Below are 18,773 nucleotides of genomic sequence, written 5' to 3'. Positions count from 1 at the left end.
TGAGCAATATTCAGAAAAGTGAATATTAACTAAATGTTCAAATTATAGAATAGAACCAGGTTTTCACAAAGGGATAGCTAATCACATAGTGGTTGGACTTATTTTTATTTTACATTGAAAAACTAGCAGTTATTTATAGACATACTGACTAAAATAGACTGTCCAGATAACATGTCTGAGCTGTTCTGTGCCTTCAAACACATTCTGCTTTTAAAACTGTCAGCAGATGTTTGCCTATTTACAAAATGTTTTAGTTAGGGGCTTCCATTGCTGTGAAGAGACACCATGACCCAGGCAACTCTTATAAGGACAACATTTAGTTGAGGCTGGCTTACAGGTTCAGAGGTTCTGTCCGTTATCATCATAGCAGGAAGCATGGCAGCATCCAGGCAGACATGGTGCTGGAGAAGGAGCTGAGAGTTCTACATCTTCATGTAAAGGCCTCTAGGAGAAGATTACTGTCTTCCAGACAGCCAGGAGGAGGATCTCGAAGCCCACCCCCACAGTGACACACTTCCTCCAACACATACTCGGACAAAGCCACACCTCCTAATAGTGCCACTCCCTGGGCCAAGCATATCCAAACCGCCACACAAAGCTTCCTCTGGAGAACTTCTTACTGATTTTTGTAATGATGTAGTGTCATTGCTTTCTGGCATCCTACACTGCACACATCCCTAGTGAGTCCTCCATAGTGTGTGGAGTGGGAGGTGGAGTGTATGTATTTCACACAGATTTTGTTTGTGACAGTAACTAATTTTACAAGATTAAAGTATGGATAAGGATGGTGTGAAGATGACAGAAATGTGAAATATCTGCTACTTACTAAAAACCAGCCGACTGAAATGGCTCTAGAGGTAAAAGCACTATGGCCTGAATTTGGTTCCCATTTGGCAGAAGGAGAGAACCACCCAGCCTTGTGAGTTCTGTCTCCAGAACCCACATGAAAAGTGAGCCGCTATGGCAATGACTGTAAGCCCAGCACTGCCGCACAATGAGAGAGCAGAGACAGACCTGGCCACCTCTCCTGGAGCGTGCAATGCAGTGACAGGAGTCATAGCAAACCCCACTCAGAAACAGCCTGGAGGTGAGAACTCATTCCTGGAAGGTTGTCCTCATTCCCTTGACACACTCACACAAAGTAAATTAGATTTTAAAAAGAGTGACTGACCATCTCCATGTCTCCACATTGTGTATGCTACAGAATAAGTACCGCTCACTCAAATGTTGGATGCACAAAAGGAAAACAGCATTAGAAGAACAATCTCGTCTTTGTGGGAGTAAATACGGTCTTCCTCAAGTCCCGTCCACGTTAAGATGAAAGCTCCACTTTCTTAATCCTGTGTATGGCCCATTAGCTTAGCTTGTTAGAAGCCTGTATGCAGTACACTGAAGTTGTGGGTTCAGCCTCCGAGTGGCCGTGTGTATGACATCCATCAGCATCACACAAGCAAGTGGAGGGTTGGAGGGTTGGTGCAGAAGAAACAAGTCATAGTATCTGCTCTCTTGGGGGTAGACTGGTGGCATCACCCTTATACTCTAGGATACCACATGGAAGAAACTGATGAGGTCACCCAGTAGAGAGCATTCTGACAGTGTGCTGTGTCTAAGCTAGTCTCTACACCCACAAGATGTAACCACCCAGACCCCTGGGGAGAGTCCGAAGGCTCAGCTCTGTTACTGCGGGTTCTTGAAAGGGCTTTGTGCCGTGAGTGAGACAAAGTCTGGTTCTCTGAAGCCCGATCTGGCAGGGGTATTAGCCGTGATGGATAGGTGCTGCATTTGGCGCTTATGGGAAGGGAGCATATGACCTAATGGCAGCATATAAGAGAGAAATCCAGAAGTAACCACCAGTTCTCCAAGTACCGGTTATCATTTTTTTAGGTTGGATTTTAATGATGCTAGGAAATGAACCCAGGTCTTTACATATGCAAGGTAAATATAATTCTACCCAGTCCATTTATAATTGTTCACATATGTGTTATGATGTGTTCTCTCTCTCTCTCTCTCTCTCTCTCTCTCTCTCTCTCTCTCTCTCTGTGTGTGTGTGTGTGTGTGTGTGTGTGTGTGTATGTGTGTGTGTATACACATACACATGGGCTTGTACCAAGACATGCCTGTGTAGGTCAGAGGTCAACCTCAGTTATTTGTCTTTACCTTCTACCTTGTCTGAGGTAATATCTCTTCATTATTGGCTGTGTGTACCAGACTGGTTAGGCTGAGAGATTCCAGACATGATCCTGTCTCCATCTCCTAGGAGTGCCGTGATTACAGATGTGTGTTATTGCATCCAGCTTTTAAGTGAGCCATGGGGATTTGAACTCAGACCCTCACACTTGCATAACAAGCACTCTGCCCACAGAGCCAGCTCACCCCTCAGATTCTTTAAGATGCACTTGTCAGCACTGCTATCATTTATACATTTTGAGTTCTCAAAGGTCTTTACCCTGAGTCTGATACTTTTGGCAGCCAATGTAAAGGGAACATCTAGTCCCAAGGAAGCAAAATAAATTATGCTAAGTGGGCTTGTATGGATGACAGGGTGATTTTAACATTTTTCCGCTGCCTAATTCTAATAGTTTAAAGGTGACGTTTTCAAAGAAGAACTGATAATATTATTGCCATCTGAGTCTTAGTGAATTATCTGCACTGAAATCAGTAACTTGGCTGGGGATGTTCTTGCATCGTATGCTCAAGACCCTGGATTCAATTCCTACCACACCAGAAGCAAACAAATAAACAAAATCCAGATCTTAAAAATCTCCTTGGTCAAATTCTTCCTTCTGTGTACTCCCAAGCTAAGGGCCGTTCTTGGCAACCGATGTACAGGTAAGATACACAGCGACACCATCCCTGATCTATCATCACGAAATGTGCCTGGGTGTCGCCCCATTTGAGATTCTCCTGTCCAAGCTCATGCCCATCCTGTCGGGCCTTCTCTGCTGATAATTAAAGAGTACTTTTCCTTGTTCCTTTGCTTACAACTCTCCTCAGTGTTGCTAAGTGACAGAAAATTATGTTTCTCTTCTTCCTCTTTCTGTTCCTGCATCATGCACACGCACCAGCTAGCTCCCCAACTGTGGCTGAGGACAGTAACATCTCTCTCTTAGCCGTTTGTCCCACACGTGTCTTCTACTAGAGTCTGTCTTATATAGTGCTGTGAGATAAGCCACTTCCTTCCCCTAATTCAAATCTTCAATGGCCCTCTGTCTGTCAAACCTCTTTCATTGGTTGCCCTGGTCTGCTAAGTTGTTCTACACATGACTATAGTCTGAAGGTGACTTGGAAATTAGTTTGTCTCATCTGAGGCTGACCCCAATAGGTGCTTAATCATTTTCTATAATCTAAAATTTGTTATTAATTTTAGAAAATCCATCCTCATAGCAAGTGTGAACATAACTAGCTCTCTACCAAAACTCAGTACATGACATAGGCTCAACCAAGGGACGCTCAGTCCATCTAGTTTTTTTAATAGAGGTTTTATTGTTATTTGGGTAGGAAGCAACTTGACAATCAAGAGACAGTTGTCACTGAACACTGTTACGGTCCCCGAGAGGAAGGGACATACTGGACCACTAAGGAGGCTCCTTTGTGTGTGTGTGTGTGTGTGTGTAAGGAGGAGAGGGTAAGTATTAGTCAAGTCAACCATTTAGGATTGGTTAATTTAAATATTTAAATGAACCAATATTTAAATATTGTTAAAGTTTGAGTCTTTAATATTTAGCCAATATTTAAATACTGAATATTTAAAGTCTGTTCTAGAGTTTGGAAGCTGCCCTCATTTTTCTTGTTTCTGGCCCTTAGATAAGGGCAAAGCCATGGTATCCTGGAATGTAAAATCACTGTAGGATGTGATTAGGGGTATGGATTGGCCAGTTGCTTATAAAAATCATGCACAAGAATGAGTAGTTTATTATCTCTAGGAGATAGTTATTCTGGAGAACAGTGGTCTCCAGACCTCTGGAGTGGTCAGCTAAGCTCCAAGGTGTCAAAGCATCAAAAAGACAGAACACAAAGCCACATCCATGCACCTTCTTGTCCTTGTGGTAATGTGTGCAACCATGACGGAGAACAAAGGGTTAAAGATGATCCCACAGCTGAGAGTCCTCTGTTTCCACCCTGTAAAGACGAAACCTAGACACTTCACACAGCTTCCTCATAGTCCCCAAGTTCTTCAGGCCCGTGTTCCAGCAGGAAGGTGCACTGTCTACCCCAGGAGCAGACCCTCAGCCCGCAAACTGGGTGACTGTCCCACTATGGCTCCTGCTCAAGGAGGTTGGCTTAGCAGCCAGATTCCAAAACGTTGCTTTAATCTCTTTCACATGTGGACTGCCCTGCCTGCTTCCATAGTTGTAATCGTAATGCTTTCAGCTAATGGCCTCTCTTGGGGACATAACCGTTGGCCCTGAAGTTTTTTTAACTTCAGAGTTCCTGGTCTGAGCCAGATATTAAATATCTAATCCATGTATGTGATGGGCAATGTTTAACAATTCCTTTGTGAAGGAGAACTAAAAACAGCACTGAAGTGGAAACTTAAGGGCTCTTTGGAAAGTCGGTTGGATGATGTTTTACTGGGGCAAACACGTGAAGGAACATTTAGCTGAAGTGGACACAGGTGAAAGACTAAGGCAGACTCCTGAAGGAATGTTTCAATGAAGAAGACACAGGAGAGAGGATGTTCTGCTAAAGCAAACTCGTGAAAGGACACGTGATGAAGGATTCTTTGTTAATGACGTGTATGTATTGGTCCGCCTTACATTGCATAGTTGAGCTGCATTTGTTAGGACTTCATAGAGAGAAATGCGCCAACAAACTTCTTGTGGTGTGCTGCAGTTTCTTCCCGCTTCTGTGGATTTGGGCTGGTTGGCAAAGTGATGTCAGCTGAGACAGATGCACGTGCTGAGGCAAGGCACATGGAGGACACGTGATGTTTGGAGAGAGTAGAAACAGGACTTGATAGACAGTGATGGGGGCTAAGCTAGGTACAGCTAGTGCTGGTACAGCTAGCTGTGCAATGCTTGTGTGGTCTTCACTGATCTTTGCCTTGCCGAGAGAGGCACTGCAGAGAAAGTCTCCTGTGGTCCCTCCGGGTCACTCCTACTGACTCGAGGCTGAGGCCTGGCTGTCTCTGCTGGGTAGTGTCACTGCTGCTGATTTGCTGCTCACCTGAGAACTGAACTGCCACTTACCACACAACACAGATGGAAGCTGCTCCAAGGGACCTTTCTAAGCAGGCCCTTTCTTTCCCACTACCTGTGGTGGGTGGTGGGCTAAAGGGGAGGTTAAAGCGTTTAAGAAGCATCATTAAAACTAGGTTTTGGAGTTACACAGCACCATTCCAAGTCGAGCACGAGTTAAAGCCGAGCTGCCTTTTGGAAACAGAGCTGTTCACTGAGTTGGCTGTGAGGGGGTGTGTGGAGCTCTCATTGTTCAGGGTATAAGAAACACTGTATTGACATTGCCAGGACATGAGTATTAAAGGTTACAAGGTGAAAGGTTAATCCACTTGGCACCAATCTATGAATTTAAACTGTCTGGAAAATATTACACATTGGTGTTTACTCTCAGAAAATTAATCAGAAACAATACTTTGCTGTTTGTAACAGATTTCTACCCCCCCCCCCAGATGAAGCTGATATTTCAGTTGTGTTGTGAAAAGTTTTAGGTTTCTCAGGAAACTGCACATTGGATTTCATAAATATTGGTGTTAATCACTCCATTGTGAGGCTTCGGAACTTGTAGGCGTGAGCATAGTTTACAGTGCTGCCCTGTTTAAAAAGAGTTGGTTTAAACAGATGTGAAAAGCAAGAGGGGTATTTGACTAAACAAAGGAATATGGTTTTGAATGCCAAATGAATAGCAACCGGTTACCTACTTAGCATATCATTTGGATTCTGCTCTTGGGTGACCTAAATGTGGCCTCCGCAGCTTACAGTTCAACGAGAACACAAAAGGATCAGTGCCTTAAGCAGGAAATAGTCACCAAGGCTTAGGGAGGACAAGCCTCTGGTTCTACTTCTTCCTGACATCCTGTGGAAAAGACTGGACCTCTGTGGAACATTCTAGAACAACATGGTAAACCAGTGAAACAGAACTTCCAGATGGTGGGAGGCAGTGATGGAAGACCCAGCTTGGCCATTGCCAACCAAGGTTATTAAGAATCTGAAAACCCGTTAGTGAAAGGACATTGCTTGGGACATGGAGCCTTCACATCCGTGTTTTCCTCTCACTCTCAGGCGCCTTCTCAGCCCTCAGCCTCTTCCCTGCCTTGCTACTTGATGGATGGGATGCTTTGTGTTCCTGAGTAACTGTCAGAGACTGTCTAGAGCCAAAATTGTCTAGCCTTCCTGGAAGCTGATACCCTTTCCTGGCACGATTCTATAGATGCTGGGAGAAGAAATGACAGACCATTTATTGATCATGGTAGAGACCATCATCAGCATCCTTGCACCAGTGTCCTGAGCCCTTCCTTCCAAAACAGCCCAGAGAAGCCAAGATGTGCAGCGTGTGCACACAGTGAGGTGTTTTGTATGTCAGGAACCCTAATCTTTCCTAGTGAGCAGTGGGCAGACCTGCCCTTTGCTGAAGCAGAAGACACTAGATCTGCCTTGCCTGGTTATTCTCTGGACAAATATCCTTAAAAGATAACCTGGGACCCAACATCATTACTCTGTGGTAGAGTATTTCCTGGTGTGTAGAGGGCTCTGGGCTCACCCCCTGGCCCTGCAAAAACTGGAAGTTAAAGGTAGCTCGGCACAGAGGGCATTCAGTGCCTTGCTCACAACCTGTGCAGAAATGGATGAGGCACTCTGTGTTGTCATTGTTGTATATGAGAAATACAGATTCAGCAAGGTACAGCCAACTCCTCAGTAGAACCTGTCCGGGGGTCTCTTGGGATCTTTTAGGTTCTTTCATGTGATATTTTAGCAGGCAAATACTGGCAGAGATCAGATGACTATAAAAATATGAAATATGTGTCTCACTCTATGAGAAATACTTCTCACTGGTACCTCTCGGTAGCTGACAGATTACAAGCAGAGACATCACCTATTTCTTATACAGGAGAGAATTCTACTTTGAAACCGTACATTGTAAGTGGCAGAGCTGACATTAATACAGGCTGCCAGCGCCCAAAGTTCTGGGCCCGAGAGGTGTGCTCTCTCCCGACGTGTGGTTTTCTGTGAGTAAGAAGCTGGTGTCGGAGTTGGTGACAGTGTAGCAGTGCTAGTGGTGGCGGTGCTGGTGGCTCATGGTGCTAATGGGGGTGGGTGCCAATGTGGGGAGTGGAAAAAGCGATGGTGAAGGGTTGATGAGGTGAGCTGTGGCGGTTGTGGTAAAGGTGATGGTTTTTAGACTGTGTGTCACAGGTAAAATTAGTGGAGTACTTGCCGTGTAGGCAAGAGGAGGAAGATCCTCCTAATGGATGTGATACAAATATTGTTACCTGTCAGTCTTCCAGCAAATCCTACGGTCTCTTCAAAGCAGTTGGCATTGCCATTTTATGAACAAAGAGTGGTGGATTACGGAGGCTGTAAACACCGGTTGTGGTGGCACACGCTGGTAGGATTTGCTGAAGGAGGCAGAGGCAGGAGGACCAAGAGTTCAAGGCCAGCCTGGGCTACACCGAGGCTGTAGAATTTTCCAGGACCTGATTGACTTAGCAGCGTCAAATCCCTTCCCATACTGCTTTGCCACAAAATGGACACTCCAAAAATGTTCCTAAATAGACACTAATGTGGCCTGAAATATGTCGGCTCCGTCTGGATCGTGCTTCGAGATGAAACAGCTCAGTGTAGCTTGTTAATGTCTCCCTTTCTCTGAGAGATAAGCACATACGTGTAACTTAATGGCCACATTGATTCAACTTGGGCTTCTGAGGGCGCCTTCATCTGTCTCTTATACTATTTCAAGTGCCAGGGAGTCTCACACCCTTGAGCCGTTCACAGCCTTTCAGCCGCCTCTTCAACTGGCCCTTTCTTTCCCAGTTTCTTTAATTCTCAAAGTAATTAGTGAGTCCGTTTCTTTCCAGTTGCCTCTCATTTATCGCTTTCTGTGTGCTGAGCCTCTTCCCATGGGAAGATATGATTTGCTAAAATCACCATTATCATTCCCTTCAAGTCTCGAGGCTTTCTGCAAAATAAATGCTATGCAGTTTTGCTCTTACTGTATCTCTAGATATGCACCCTCCTCCACCCCACCTCGTGCGCAGAAAAAAACATACAGGTAGATTTGGAAATATGCACGCAGAATTTTTCCTTTACCCGGGTTGCCTTGGTAACCACTGCACTAGTGTCTTCCAACAGATGTCTGAAGCTTGGCTGAGGTGTGTGCGCTAGTTTTCCAGACATGTTTACCATTGCTCATTAACCTAGCCATTCCCAGCATCTTCCAGATCTGCATGACAGGAATCTGTGCCTTCGTGGACAATTTTAAACAGTGATGAAGCAGCAGTGCTTTAAAGTGTTTTGCTGGTGCTGTTTCCTGATAAGCACTAGTGGGTTCTCTGTTTGCCACCATATTGTATCACCGTCCTTCTCTTGTTCAATCATATGGGGGCCGTGCAAAGCTCAGTAAGCATCTCCCCTGTGTCTGCACTGCTAGGTAATTACCATATATATCTTACTGTATCTGACAAGAATGAGAATATTGGTAGATCTATGAATATTCATCAGCCTCTATGGACAAGTTCTGTGAACCTTGGACAGAGCATGACTTTTCCCCCCCTTTAACCATATTAACTACGTTTTATATTATTAGCTGTTTTAATTATTCTTTGCACAAGTCATGTTACCTTTTTTGCTGAGTAAGGGTTTTTTTGGGGCGCGGGGGGGTTGTTTTGTTTTTCACAGTGCTTTAAGGTTGTCCTCAAGTGGGCTAGGGTCATATCAGTTTAGTTTATTTTGCTGTATAACTGATGAGATTACTTATTTAGGTGAGATCATAGGAACATGTTATCTTTAATTTTTCCCATGAGCATGTGGTTATGCCTGTGAATGATGCAAACCCAGCAGTAGCTTTCAAAAGACCTTGAGATGTTTAGTTCAGGAACCCCTTGATTAGTTGCATGAATTCAGCTCCCCTAAATTTGCTCTAATGGCAGAAAGCACATGCTGAAACAGCCCCAACAATCTTCATTTTTATCATGTAACATAACAGAGTGTTGATTGCTGCTGTTTATCTTAGCAGTGAATGGACAGACTTTACAGGAGCCTTAGCCAGAAGTTACAGGAGCTTGTTGATATTTTCTGTTTCTATTATAGTGTGTTTAAAATGAAAGGTATCCTGACACTTGAAAAATAGAAAGGTAGGGGTATATGTGTGTGTAAACACGTGTGTGTGTGTATACATGTGTGTCTGTGTTTGTGTGTGTGTGAGAGAGAGACACAGACAGAGACAGAGATTCCTTTCATTGATGTATTTTTTATAAATGTTTGGTATTCTGCATTCCAACATTCTGACAAGTGGGTTAGAAATTGCTGTTCATTAGATAGATGATCATCAGTTTGTGCCTCAAACATCTTGCGGATGTATGGGTGAAGAGGTAGAGAAATCCACTGATTGATTGCCCTGAGATCTTCTTGCCAAGCTAGAAGTGTATGCATAGGAGGCTCAGAGAGCTAGGGAGGTTGAGGTAAGAGAGAACATCGTGTGCAGAGCCTGTCAAGACTGTGATGGGAGTAAGATGCTCTAAGAATGTGCCAGTAGCTCTCACTGGCTGCCTGCATAAAGCTCTTCTCTTTGTTTCCCAAGCTGAAGCTGTTGTGTCTGTCTACCACATTACCATCTCTCTCTGAGCTGCAGGGAATGAGTCAGCTTACTAGGTGGTAGACCATTAAAAGGCCCAGAGTGGCGTTCTGCGTTCCCAAGGGCTGTTGTTGCAAACTTATCTTCTCCGTGCTTTTCAAGTGAGTAGAAAGGAAGCCAGATACTGGTACAGAGATTGCAATACCCTAGTGAACACTAAGCAATGCTTTTAAAAATAAACCCAGCAGAGGTAGGAATTCTTTATCAGACATGACCTCAGATCAACAGAGAGGTTTAGGGAGGCTCTTTGTACCATCGACAGTGAAAGGTGTTACCCAGAGAACAGCCACAGAGGGCTAGTCCAGGAGCCACAGGGTTTCTAGGGCCTGGCACCAAAGTGTACCTGTGCTGTCCATTCTCTGTGGAGGCCAGTACAGGAGTCTGACCTCCGCACTTTTCAAGCTGAGTAGTCATTCCTTTTAGAATCAGACCTGGGGATTGCCAAGTGCCATAGTAAGACTGGGAAGGGAATCCAAGAACATATAAGTTATAGCAGACAATCATTGAGCTATATGAAGTGTCGCTATCGTTCTTCAGTTTATATATGACACAATAATCTCTTTTCAAGACAGGGAATTGCTGTGTAGCCCAAACTTGTTTTGAGCTCACAGAGTTATTGTTACAGGTGTACACCACCACACCTGATTAATACTATAACACATAATCTAGTATAAAATCTTTAAAAATATATTTGTAATTTTTTAGTGGACTTCAATCTCTAAGATTTGAAATTTTTAAATGATCTGTTTAAGAAATAAAAATAAATAATAGAAGGCACATGCACCCCATATGAAAGTAGATCAAATAAATTATGGAAATACAACTGACAAAGTACATGTTAATTTTATCAGATCATTAAGTCAAATAAGCCTTTTGTGCTTGTGAAAGAGATAAGACAGCCTGGCAGAAAGCTGCCCTGCACTTAGCAGGCCTTCTCCTGCTTTACCTTACTATCTATCTAGTGACACAGAGATTCAAATCACACACTACTCTGCGGAGACCCAAGTAACAGAAGCACACATATCTTAGATAAAAGGAGAGCAAAGGTCTGGTAACACTTTAAAAATAAACTCTCGTTTTAGAAAATATTTTAAGTGGTCAAGTGATCTATTACTGTTCCAGTTAAGAGACTTGAAGCCCACGGTGGATCTGCTAGATTGGGGTTAAATATAGCTAATCATAGTGCTGGCTGCTAAGTGTGGTGACTTCCTGCTCAGCTGCTCTGCCTGCTGCTCGGCCGTTCCCAGAGCTCCAGGCAACAAGACGCCAGAGCAAAGTCCTGCAAGGGAGAAGTGGTTTTCTTTCTACCAGGCTCTTAGAACCAAGCCAGAGAGATGCCAGGTTTGCTGCTAAGATGGACTACTATGGAAACTCAGCTCAAAAGTATTCCAAGAAAGGAAAAGTTAAAACCCCACCCCAAAAGAAAGCCAGTTGGAAGAAATTCAGAATGGAAGCCAAAGCTCTAACAGGCGACTGACACTCCACAGAAGTCACTACCACTCAACCAAGTCAGGTCCGAGAACATCCCAGGGTTTGTTAGATTCAGTGTTGAGAGTGCAGAAGGGTTGGTGGGAGCGGGGTCAGGGGTACGTTTAGAAGGGCAAGTGAACATATCTTCCCAGCCTTGGTCCCAGTAAAAACCTCAAGTGTTCTAGAAGGTTCTGCACCAATGAATGGTTTTAAAGGAGAGATGGAAGATGCTTAATTTGGTGTTTGGATGATATATTATAAAATAAATGTATTCCATCATTTGTATAAAAAATAGAATATACATTATTTGAAGATGAAGGGGGTTGGGAAGAAAACATGCCCCTTTTTTTTGCATCTTTGGGCAATTTTATCAAATCCCAGTTTCGGGAATGCCTGCGTGGGGATTATATACCATAATTCAGTCCTCTTGTCCCTACAATTATGTCTGCTTTTAACTTACCACTTAGAACTGCCTCCTCCCAAGCCAACAATCTGAAACAGCCTTGTTACACTTAGTTCTAAATCTGTGGCATCGAGAGAGAAAATGTCTAAAGGCTAATGCTGGTCTTCCCAGAGATAATGTCTGGTTTTCTGCCCACAAAACAGATGCTCCCTGTGATGCTAAAACAGAGTAGTCTGTGCCCACAGAGCCAAACCGTTCACGTTTGCCAGGAGCAGAGGCGCTCTGAATGAAGGCAGGGAAAAATTCCTCAACATCCACTGACTCCCCCTTCCAGACTCTGCCACTGGCCCAGCAAAACCTGAGACTGAGTTAGAGGTGATAGCTAGCTAGATTCTTGACTAGCAATAATTCACTGTATGTGTGTGTATGACAGGAAGAGGCCTGAGCAACCACCTCTTGGGTCCCCCAGCCTGAGTAGACAGACAGAGTGGAGCTCATAAGTGTACTGAGAAGGAAGACCTTGGGTAGGAGGAAGGCCTGGGGTAGGAGGAAGGCCTGGGGTAGGAGGAAGGCCTGGGGTAGGAGGAAGGCCTGGGGATGTTGAGGGAGATTCTCCATCAGTCCAAGGTGGCCCAACATCCAGGAGAGCAAACAGCACCACTCACGCTAGCAGTCTTCATGAGAAGAGAAGAGAGACCCACATAAAACTTTTGTGTGGGTCACAGAACGTCTGAGAAGGCAGGCTCAACACTAGAGCAGTGTCCTAGCCATATGGCAAGATTGTCCCTCCACAGACACGAACTGGATAACTCCCCTGTAGTCCTTTGGCCAATGGAAGACCTGCATCTGTCCTCCAGACCAAGTAAAATATATCAACCCTCTTAATTTATATGAACCCATCATAGCCAGGGCCATCCCCTCTCTGTCTATATGAACCCAACAGAGCCAGGGCTAACCCCTCTCTATCTATATGAACCCAGCAGAGCTAGAGCTATGCCCTCTCTGTTATATGAACCCAGCAGAGCCAGGGCTATCTTCTGTCTCTATGAACCCAGCAGAGCCAGGACTATCCCCTCTCTGTCTATATGAACCCAGCTGAGCCAGGGTTATCCCCTCTCTATGAACCCAACAGAGCCAGGGCTATGCTCTCTCTGTTATATGGATCCCTAAGACCCACATGGTAGAAGGTGAGAACTAAACTTTTTTTTAATAGACTTCTTTGGCAGACGATCGTAGAACACAGCTAAATACTGTGTTCAGATATAGACCTTGGCATGTAGCTCAGTGGCAGAATGCTTGCCTGGCAAGTGGGAACACCTGGATTTCATCCCTAGCATCACTCCCAAGCCCCCAAAAGTCCAGACATACTAAAGATGTTCGCCAAGTAAACTTCTTAAAACCTTTTAGAAAGGGAAAATATGCTACAGAAATTGAAGTGGGATGCCGTGGAAGGAGAAGGCCAAGAAAATAGAAAGTCATGAGGCCAGCAAGTGGACAAACCGCTTGCTGCCAAGCCTGACCTCAGTTTGACAGCCCTGGCTATGATGGGTTCATATAAATTAAGAGGGGATAGCCCTGGCTCTGCTGGGTTCATACAGACAGAGAGTGGAGAGCCCTGGCTCTGCTGGGTTCATATAGACAGAGAGTGGATAGCCCTAGCTCTGCTGGGTTCCTATAGACAGGAGATAGTCCTGGCTCTGCTGGGTTCATATAGACAGAGGGGATATTCCTGTCTCTGCTGGGTCCATATAACAGAGGGCAGTGGATCCCCTAGGACTGGAATTACAGAATGTTGTAAGCTACCACGAGGGTGCTGGGAATTGAATCTGGGTCCTCTGAAAGAGCAACCATTGTTTTAACTTCTGAACCATCTCTCCAGCCCCAAGATACAATTCTTGAATTTTTTTTTTATCTTCTACATGCATGCTGGAACATGCACATCCCATCCTAAATAAAGAAGTGTAATAAGAAGAAGAAAGGATCGAGTCTACATGTGAAAATTAGGGATGGGATACTTGATACACAGTCAATCCTCCAGTCTTGTCTTTCGGCAGGCGGTAGGTATAGCACACATGTATAACACAGAGTTTCTTACTTAAGTTGGTCTTCCTTGACCCCCAAGTAATATGCTAAACTATAACACAAATCAACTCAGTTTTCAGTAATATTCACATTGTAAAAAATCCTCTGGAAGTGGGTGAGTGGGAAGGGCTTTGCCAGGCAACCTTGATGACTTATGCAACTTTATGGCAATGTAACATTTACTAACAACTGGGATTAAGGCTTCTGATCTCTGCACTCTATGGTTTAGTGTGGTTTGTGAGCACAGAGCAAGAGGGCATCTGCCCTCCTCAGCCTCTTAGACCCCGCCACCTCAGCGTCCTCTAATACGGGTCACTTCGTTTATGTTCTGTGATAGGATTTGGAAGACATCACTTGGCATTGACTTAGCATGGAAGGATAGGAAAGATGCCAATATGAGACGGTGACTACAGACCATTGAAGGGCCGGTCACTTTTTTGGTGAGCTTCCTTTCTTTTTGTACAGTCCAGGTTCTGCATGCATCACAGTACACTGGAAGTTCTCAACCCATGGGTCATGACCCATTCAGAGGAGTCAAAGGGCCTGTCCATGGGGGTTGCATATCAAATATTTATATTAAGATTTATAGCAGTAGCAAAATGACAGTTATGAAGTAGCAATGAAATAATTTTATGGCTTGGGGTCACCACAACATGAGGGACTGTATTAAAAGGTGACAAGCATCAGGAAGGTTGAGAACCACTGCCCTACATGTTGATGGGGCTATGGGTTTTGTAGAGTAACACCCTGCACTAGACCATCCAGTTAGCAAAAGTCCTCCTACTGTTGACACTGGGAAGGGGCACCTGACCGTGGGATGCTCTCTTTACCCTCTCTGACTCTGAAAGGAGGAGTCTATAAGTGGCCCCTGGGTGAGGAGCATTACTAAATGTTATCTTCTGACCATGACATGACTGTCATGTCATGGAAGTCATGACAGTCAGGAAAACGCAGCAGCCGGGATTTGAACTTAGGTCCCCACACTTGCATGGCAGCACTTCATACACGCCTCCCTAGCCTGTTGGTTTAGAATAGTTTATGTACTACGGATAACTTAAAAAATATTTATTTATTTATTTATTTAGTGTGTGTGTGTGTGTGTGTGTGTGTGTGTGTGTGTGTCACAAGTGTGGAAGTCAGAGGACAGCTTTCAGGAGTCTAGTCTCTCCTTCTGGGGGCTGCACTTAGCTTACCAGTTTTGGCAGCAAGCACCTTTACTAACTTAGCCATCTAAGGATACACACACACACACACACACACACACACACACACACACACACACAGAGTCTCCTTATATTGCCCTGGCTGGAACTCAGTATGCCAATCAGGCCTTGAATTCACAGAGATTCACCTGGATCTGTCTTCTAAGTACGATTTTACAATTTTAAATATCTGGGGAGAAAAAAAAAGAGAGCATAGCACTGTTTGTAAATGAAAATGGTCTAGAATTTAAATTTCAGTGCTTATCAATAAAGCTTTATTGGAACACAAAGTTTTTCTGTTTTTGTTTCCTTTCTAATTCACTATTTTAAAAATAAATTCATTTGAAAAGCATTAGTTCTTTCAGATAATGAATAAATTCTAATTATCAGAAAATATGTACTGAGGAGCTATGGTGATACAAAGAACTGTCAAAGAAGAAAGAGTATTAATTAATATTAATAATATTAATATATCTGGTTTTAAAGGGGTTTGTAATTTTTGTTGCTGTTGGTTTTTTGTTTTGTTTTTCTGTTGAGGTGGAAGGGAGACCTATTCACATTCAAGGGAGCAAAGAGGACGATGGGAAATACAGTGTAACAAACTAGCAGAGAAGATGCTTCCAGGATCATGAGTGGAAAGCAAGTCCAAGAGGAGCCCAAAAAGCCATGCCAGCAACTGCTAAGTGGGGGTGCTGGGAAAGAGACTTACATCTGGGGTCAGGTCATAACTACTGTTGGGATGGAGATGGCTTTCTGGAATTCGTTATGTGAACACTGCCCTGGTTATGGGTTATGGGGTCCAGCTGGAAGGGCTTTCCGGGAGAAGTGACAAGAGTGTTGAGAGGGGAAGGAAGAAATGAGTGGCATGGGCAAGCCTGCATCTTCCCAGGCTCCCTGGTCACTCAGACAGAGAGTGGATAGTCCTGGCTCTGCTGGGTTCATATAGACAGAGAGGGGACAGCCCTGGCTATGATGGGTTCATATAAATTAAGAGGGGATAGCCCTGGCTCTGCTGGGTTCATACAGACAGAGAGTGGAGAGCCCTGGCTCTGCTGGGTTCATATAGACAGAGAGTGGATAGCCCTAGCTCTGCTGGGTTCCTATAGACAGGAGATAGTCCTGGCTCTGCTGGGTTCATATAGACAGAGGGGATATTCCTGTCTCTGCTGGGTCCATATAACAGAGAGAGCATAGCCCTGGCTCTGTTGGGTTCATAGAGAGGGGATAGCCCTGGCTCTGCTGGGTTCATATAGACAGAGAGGGGATAGTCCTGGCTCTGTTGGGTTCATAGAGACAGAAGATAGCCCTGGCTCTGCTGGGTTCATATAACAGAGAGGGCATAGCCCTAGCTCTGCTGGGTTCATATAGATAGAGAGGGGTTAGCCCTGGCTCTGTTGGGTTCATATAGACAGAGAGGGGATGGCCCTGGCTCTTCTGGGTTGATATATTTTACTTGGTCTGGAGGACAGATGCAGGTCTTCCATTGGCCAAAGGACTACAGGGGAGTTATCCAGTTTTTTTATTTTATATGTCTGGGTGTTCTGCCTGCATGCATATCTGTGTACCACATACATGCATTTACCCTCCCTCTCATGTGACATTCCAAGTTACCACAAGCTTTTCAGATTGAAGGCAGCTTAATATATAAAGCAAGAGGTGGGTGTGTGGGTGTGCCTGGGTAGACTTTAGTTGACTCCTTTCCTGAGCATAGAGTGTTTACAGGAGTGGGGTCTCTTCTGAATTGGTCTCTGTCTGGTTCTGGAGTTGCCCTCATCAGTGAATGCCCACTGAGGCTGGAGCCTAGTCCGTCATCATCTCCCCTCTAGATTGTTACAGAGTGCCTGAGCCAGATGCTAGTTCTGCAGATTTGCCTTAGGCTCAGATCATTCTTCACCTAGATCTAGAGGTTTCTGTAGTGCAAATTTGGTTTCCATGAGCTGCCTGACACCTCTGTGACCTCCAATAGACCAGAAACTCGCAGAGTAATCTGACCCCTGCTTACCCACCATCCTTGGGTGTCTCAGACCCTTTACATCTTGCAGAACCCACTGTGGCTTCTCCTGGAAGTGTCTCCTTGTCTGCCTCTGACGTCGCACTGACTCTGCAGCCTTTGCATTTGCCTGGTGCTTGCCTGTCTTCTTTACCACCCGTGCGTGGTATGACAGTTGCAGCTCTGGGGGCAGAGGCAAAGCTCAGCAAACATCTCTTGCCTGAGTGAGGGGAAATCATTCATTTTAATTTTTTAACAATGTAGACCCGTGTGTTTTCAACCTTCATTATCTGCTTTTGCTAGTATTACTGACTGGATGCCATCTCCCCGTGCACATATCTGACCTCTTTATGCTTCCAACCTTCTTTTGCCACATTCTTTGAGTCCTCTCTTTAAAAGAAACAAAAGTGTGTGTGTGTGTGTGTGTGTGTGTGTGTGTGTGTGTGTGTTCATATGTGTGCACATGTCGGGGACTTGGGCATGCACATGTCTCGAGGTAGAAGTCTTCCTCTATCGTTGCTACCTTGTCATTTGAGATGGTGTCTCACCAAACCTAGAGTTCACCAATTTGACTAGTCTGGCTTACCAGCAAGCCTAGGAATCCTCGTGTCTCCACCTCTATAACAATGATATTATGAGCATGCATTGCTATGCTTGGATTTTTATGTCCATGCTGGGATCCAACCTCAAATCCTCCTGCTCACACAGTAAATGCTATAGCTGTACCTGGGGAGCCGTATCCCCAGCCCATAAGACATTTGTGATGGCCAAACAATGGTCTTGGCATGCTTATGTCATTTGTGCTCAGTTTTGCTGGGATGATTGCAGAGCCCACCATGAGTCTCCCAGGCAACTGTATCCTTCTGTTAAAGCCTGAGGCCAGTGAGAGCTAGTGTCCAGCAGAGCAGGAAGGATGAATGACTATCTAACCTGTTTCCTAGTGTGACAAAAGGGTAGTGCTTCCTCTCGGTTATCTGTTGGCATGAACAGGAAAAAAGTAAAGGACAAAGCAGCTTGTGGGGGAAAAGTAGGAGGTTTTATTTTTAAAACGTTTTCATTTTTAATTTTAGGGTAAAATACACAGTTTTTAGGGTAAAAATACACAGTTTTGTTTGTTTGTATAATTTTCCTAAGTTTTAATAATTAAGAAGAAAATGACTGGGGGCTCCCATCCATTGAGATGGCTCAGCAGTTAAGAGCACTGACTGCTTTCCCAGAGGTCCTGAGTTCAATTCCCAGCAACCACATGGTGGCTCACAACCATCTATAATGGGATCCGATGCCCTCTTCTGGTATCTGAAGACAGTGACAGTGTGCTCCTCACATGCACAAAATAAATAAATAAATAATTAATTAAAAGAAGAAGGAGAGGAGGCGGAAGAAGAGAAAGAGGAGGAGGAGGAGGAGGAGGAGGAAAATGATGGGGTCAGAATTCCTTGTAAAAGAATGCAGTACTAGATGTACTTAAATACCCAACTTTTGGCCTGCTGTCAGGGTTAACTCGTGTTTTCTGTTTCCAGAGGTGACCTTGAAGGTGCACATTAGTGACGCCAGCACCCACCAGCCCATCGCAGATGCACTCATTGAGATCTTCGCCAGCCAGGTGTCTGTTGCCTCTGGCACATCCGGCACAGATGGGGTTGCATTCATCAAGTTCCCTTACAAGCTGGGAAATCAGCTGATTGTCACTGCCACAAAACACGCCTACGTACCAAACTCTGCCCCATGGAAGCCCATCCGATTACCAGGTAAGTGGTTCGTCTTTCTCTAAGACAGACCTCCTGTGGGTCGGTGGCCGATGATGAGATCAGACACTGAAGGA

At 44.6% G+C, this 18,773-nt stretch overlaps 1 protein-coding gene across 6 annotated transcripts in view; it reads left to right on the top strand.

Annotated features, from left to right (window-relative positions):
- Fam171a1 (family with sequence similarity 171 member A1) overlaps window positions 1–18,773 on the top strand; it is a 128,537-nt gene that overhangs the window by 58,407 nt on the left and 51,357 nt on the right. For 4 of the 6 annotated variants that reach the window (XM_076939492.1, XM_076939491.1, XM_034510567.2 and 1 more), the window contains exon 2: window positions 18,472–18,699. Coding sequence is in view for 2 of the 6 variants with exons in the window: in XM_076939491.1 (XP_076795606.1) it covers window positions 18,472–18,699 (228 nt within the window). In the remaining 4 variants the exon portion in view is untranslated. Of the gene's footprint in view, window positions 1–13,634; window positions 13,735–14,096; window positions 14,200–18,471; window positions 18,700–18,773 lie in introns of those variants that run through there. The other 2 variants (XM_076939494.1, XM_076939495.1) reach the window with 2 other exon arrangements.

The sequence above is a fragment of the Arvicanthis niloticus genome, chromosome 8, assembly GCF_011762505.2.
Source record: "Arvicanthis niloticus isolate mArvNil1 chromosome 8, mArvNil1.pat.X, whole genome shotgun sequence".
Taxonomy (NCBI): domain Eukaryota; kingdom Metazoa; phylum Chordata; class Mammalia; order Rodentia; family Muridae; genus Arvicanthis; species Arvicanthis niloticus.
Note: the sequence above shows the minus strand (reverse complement) of the source record. Positions and strands in the feature narration are given on the sequence as shown.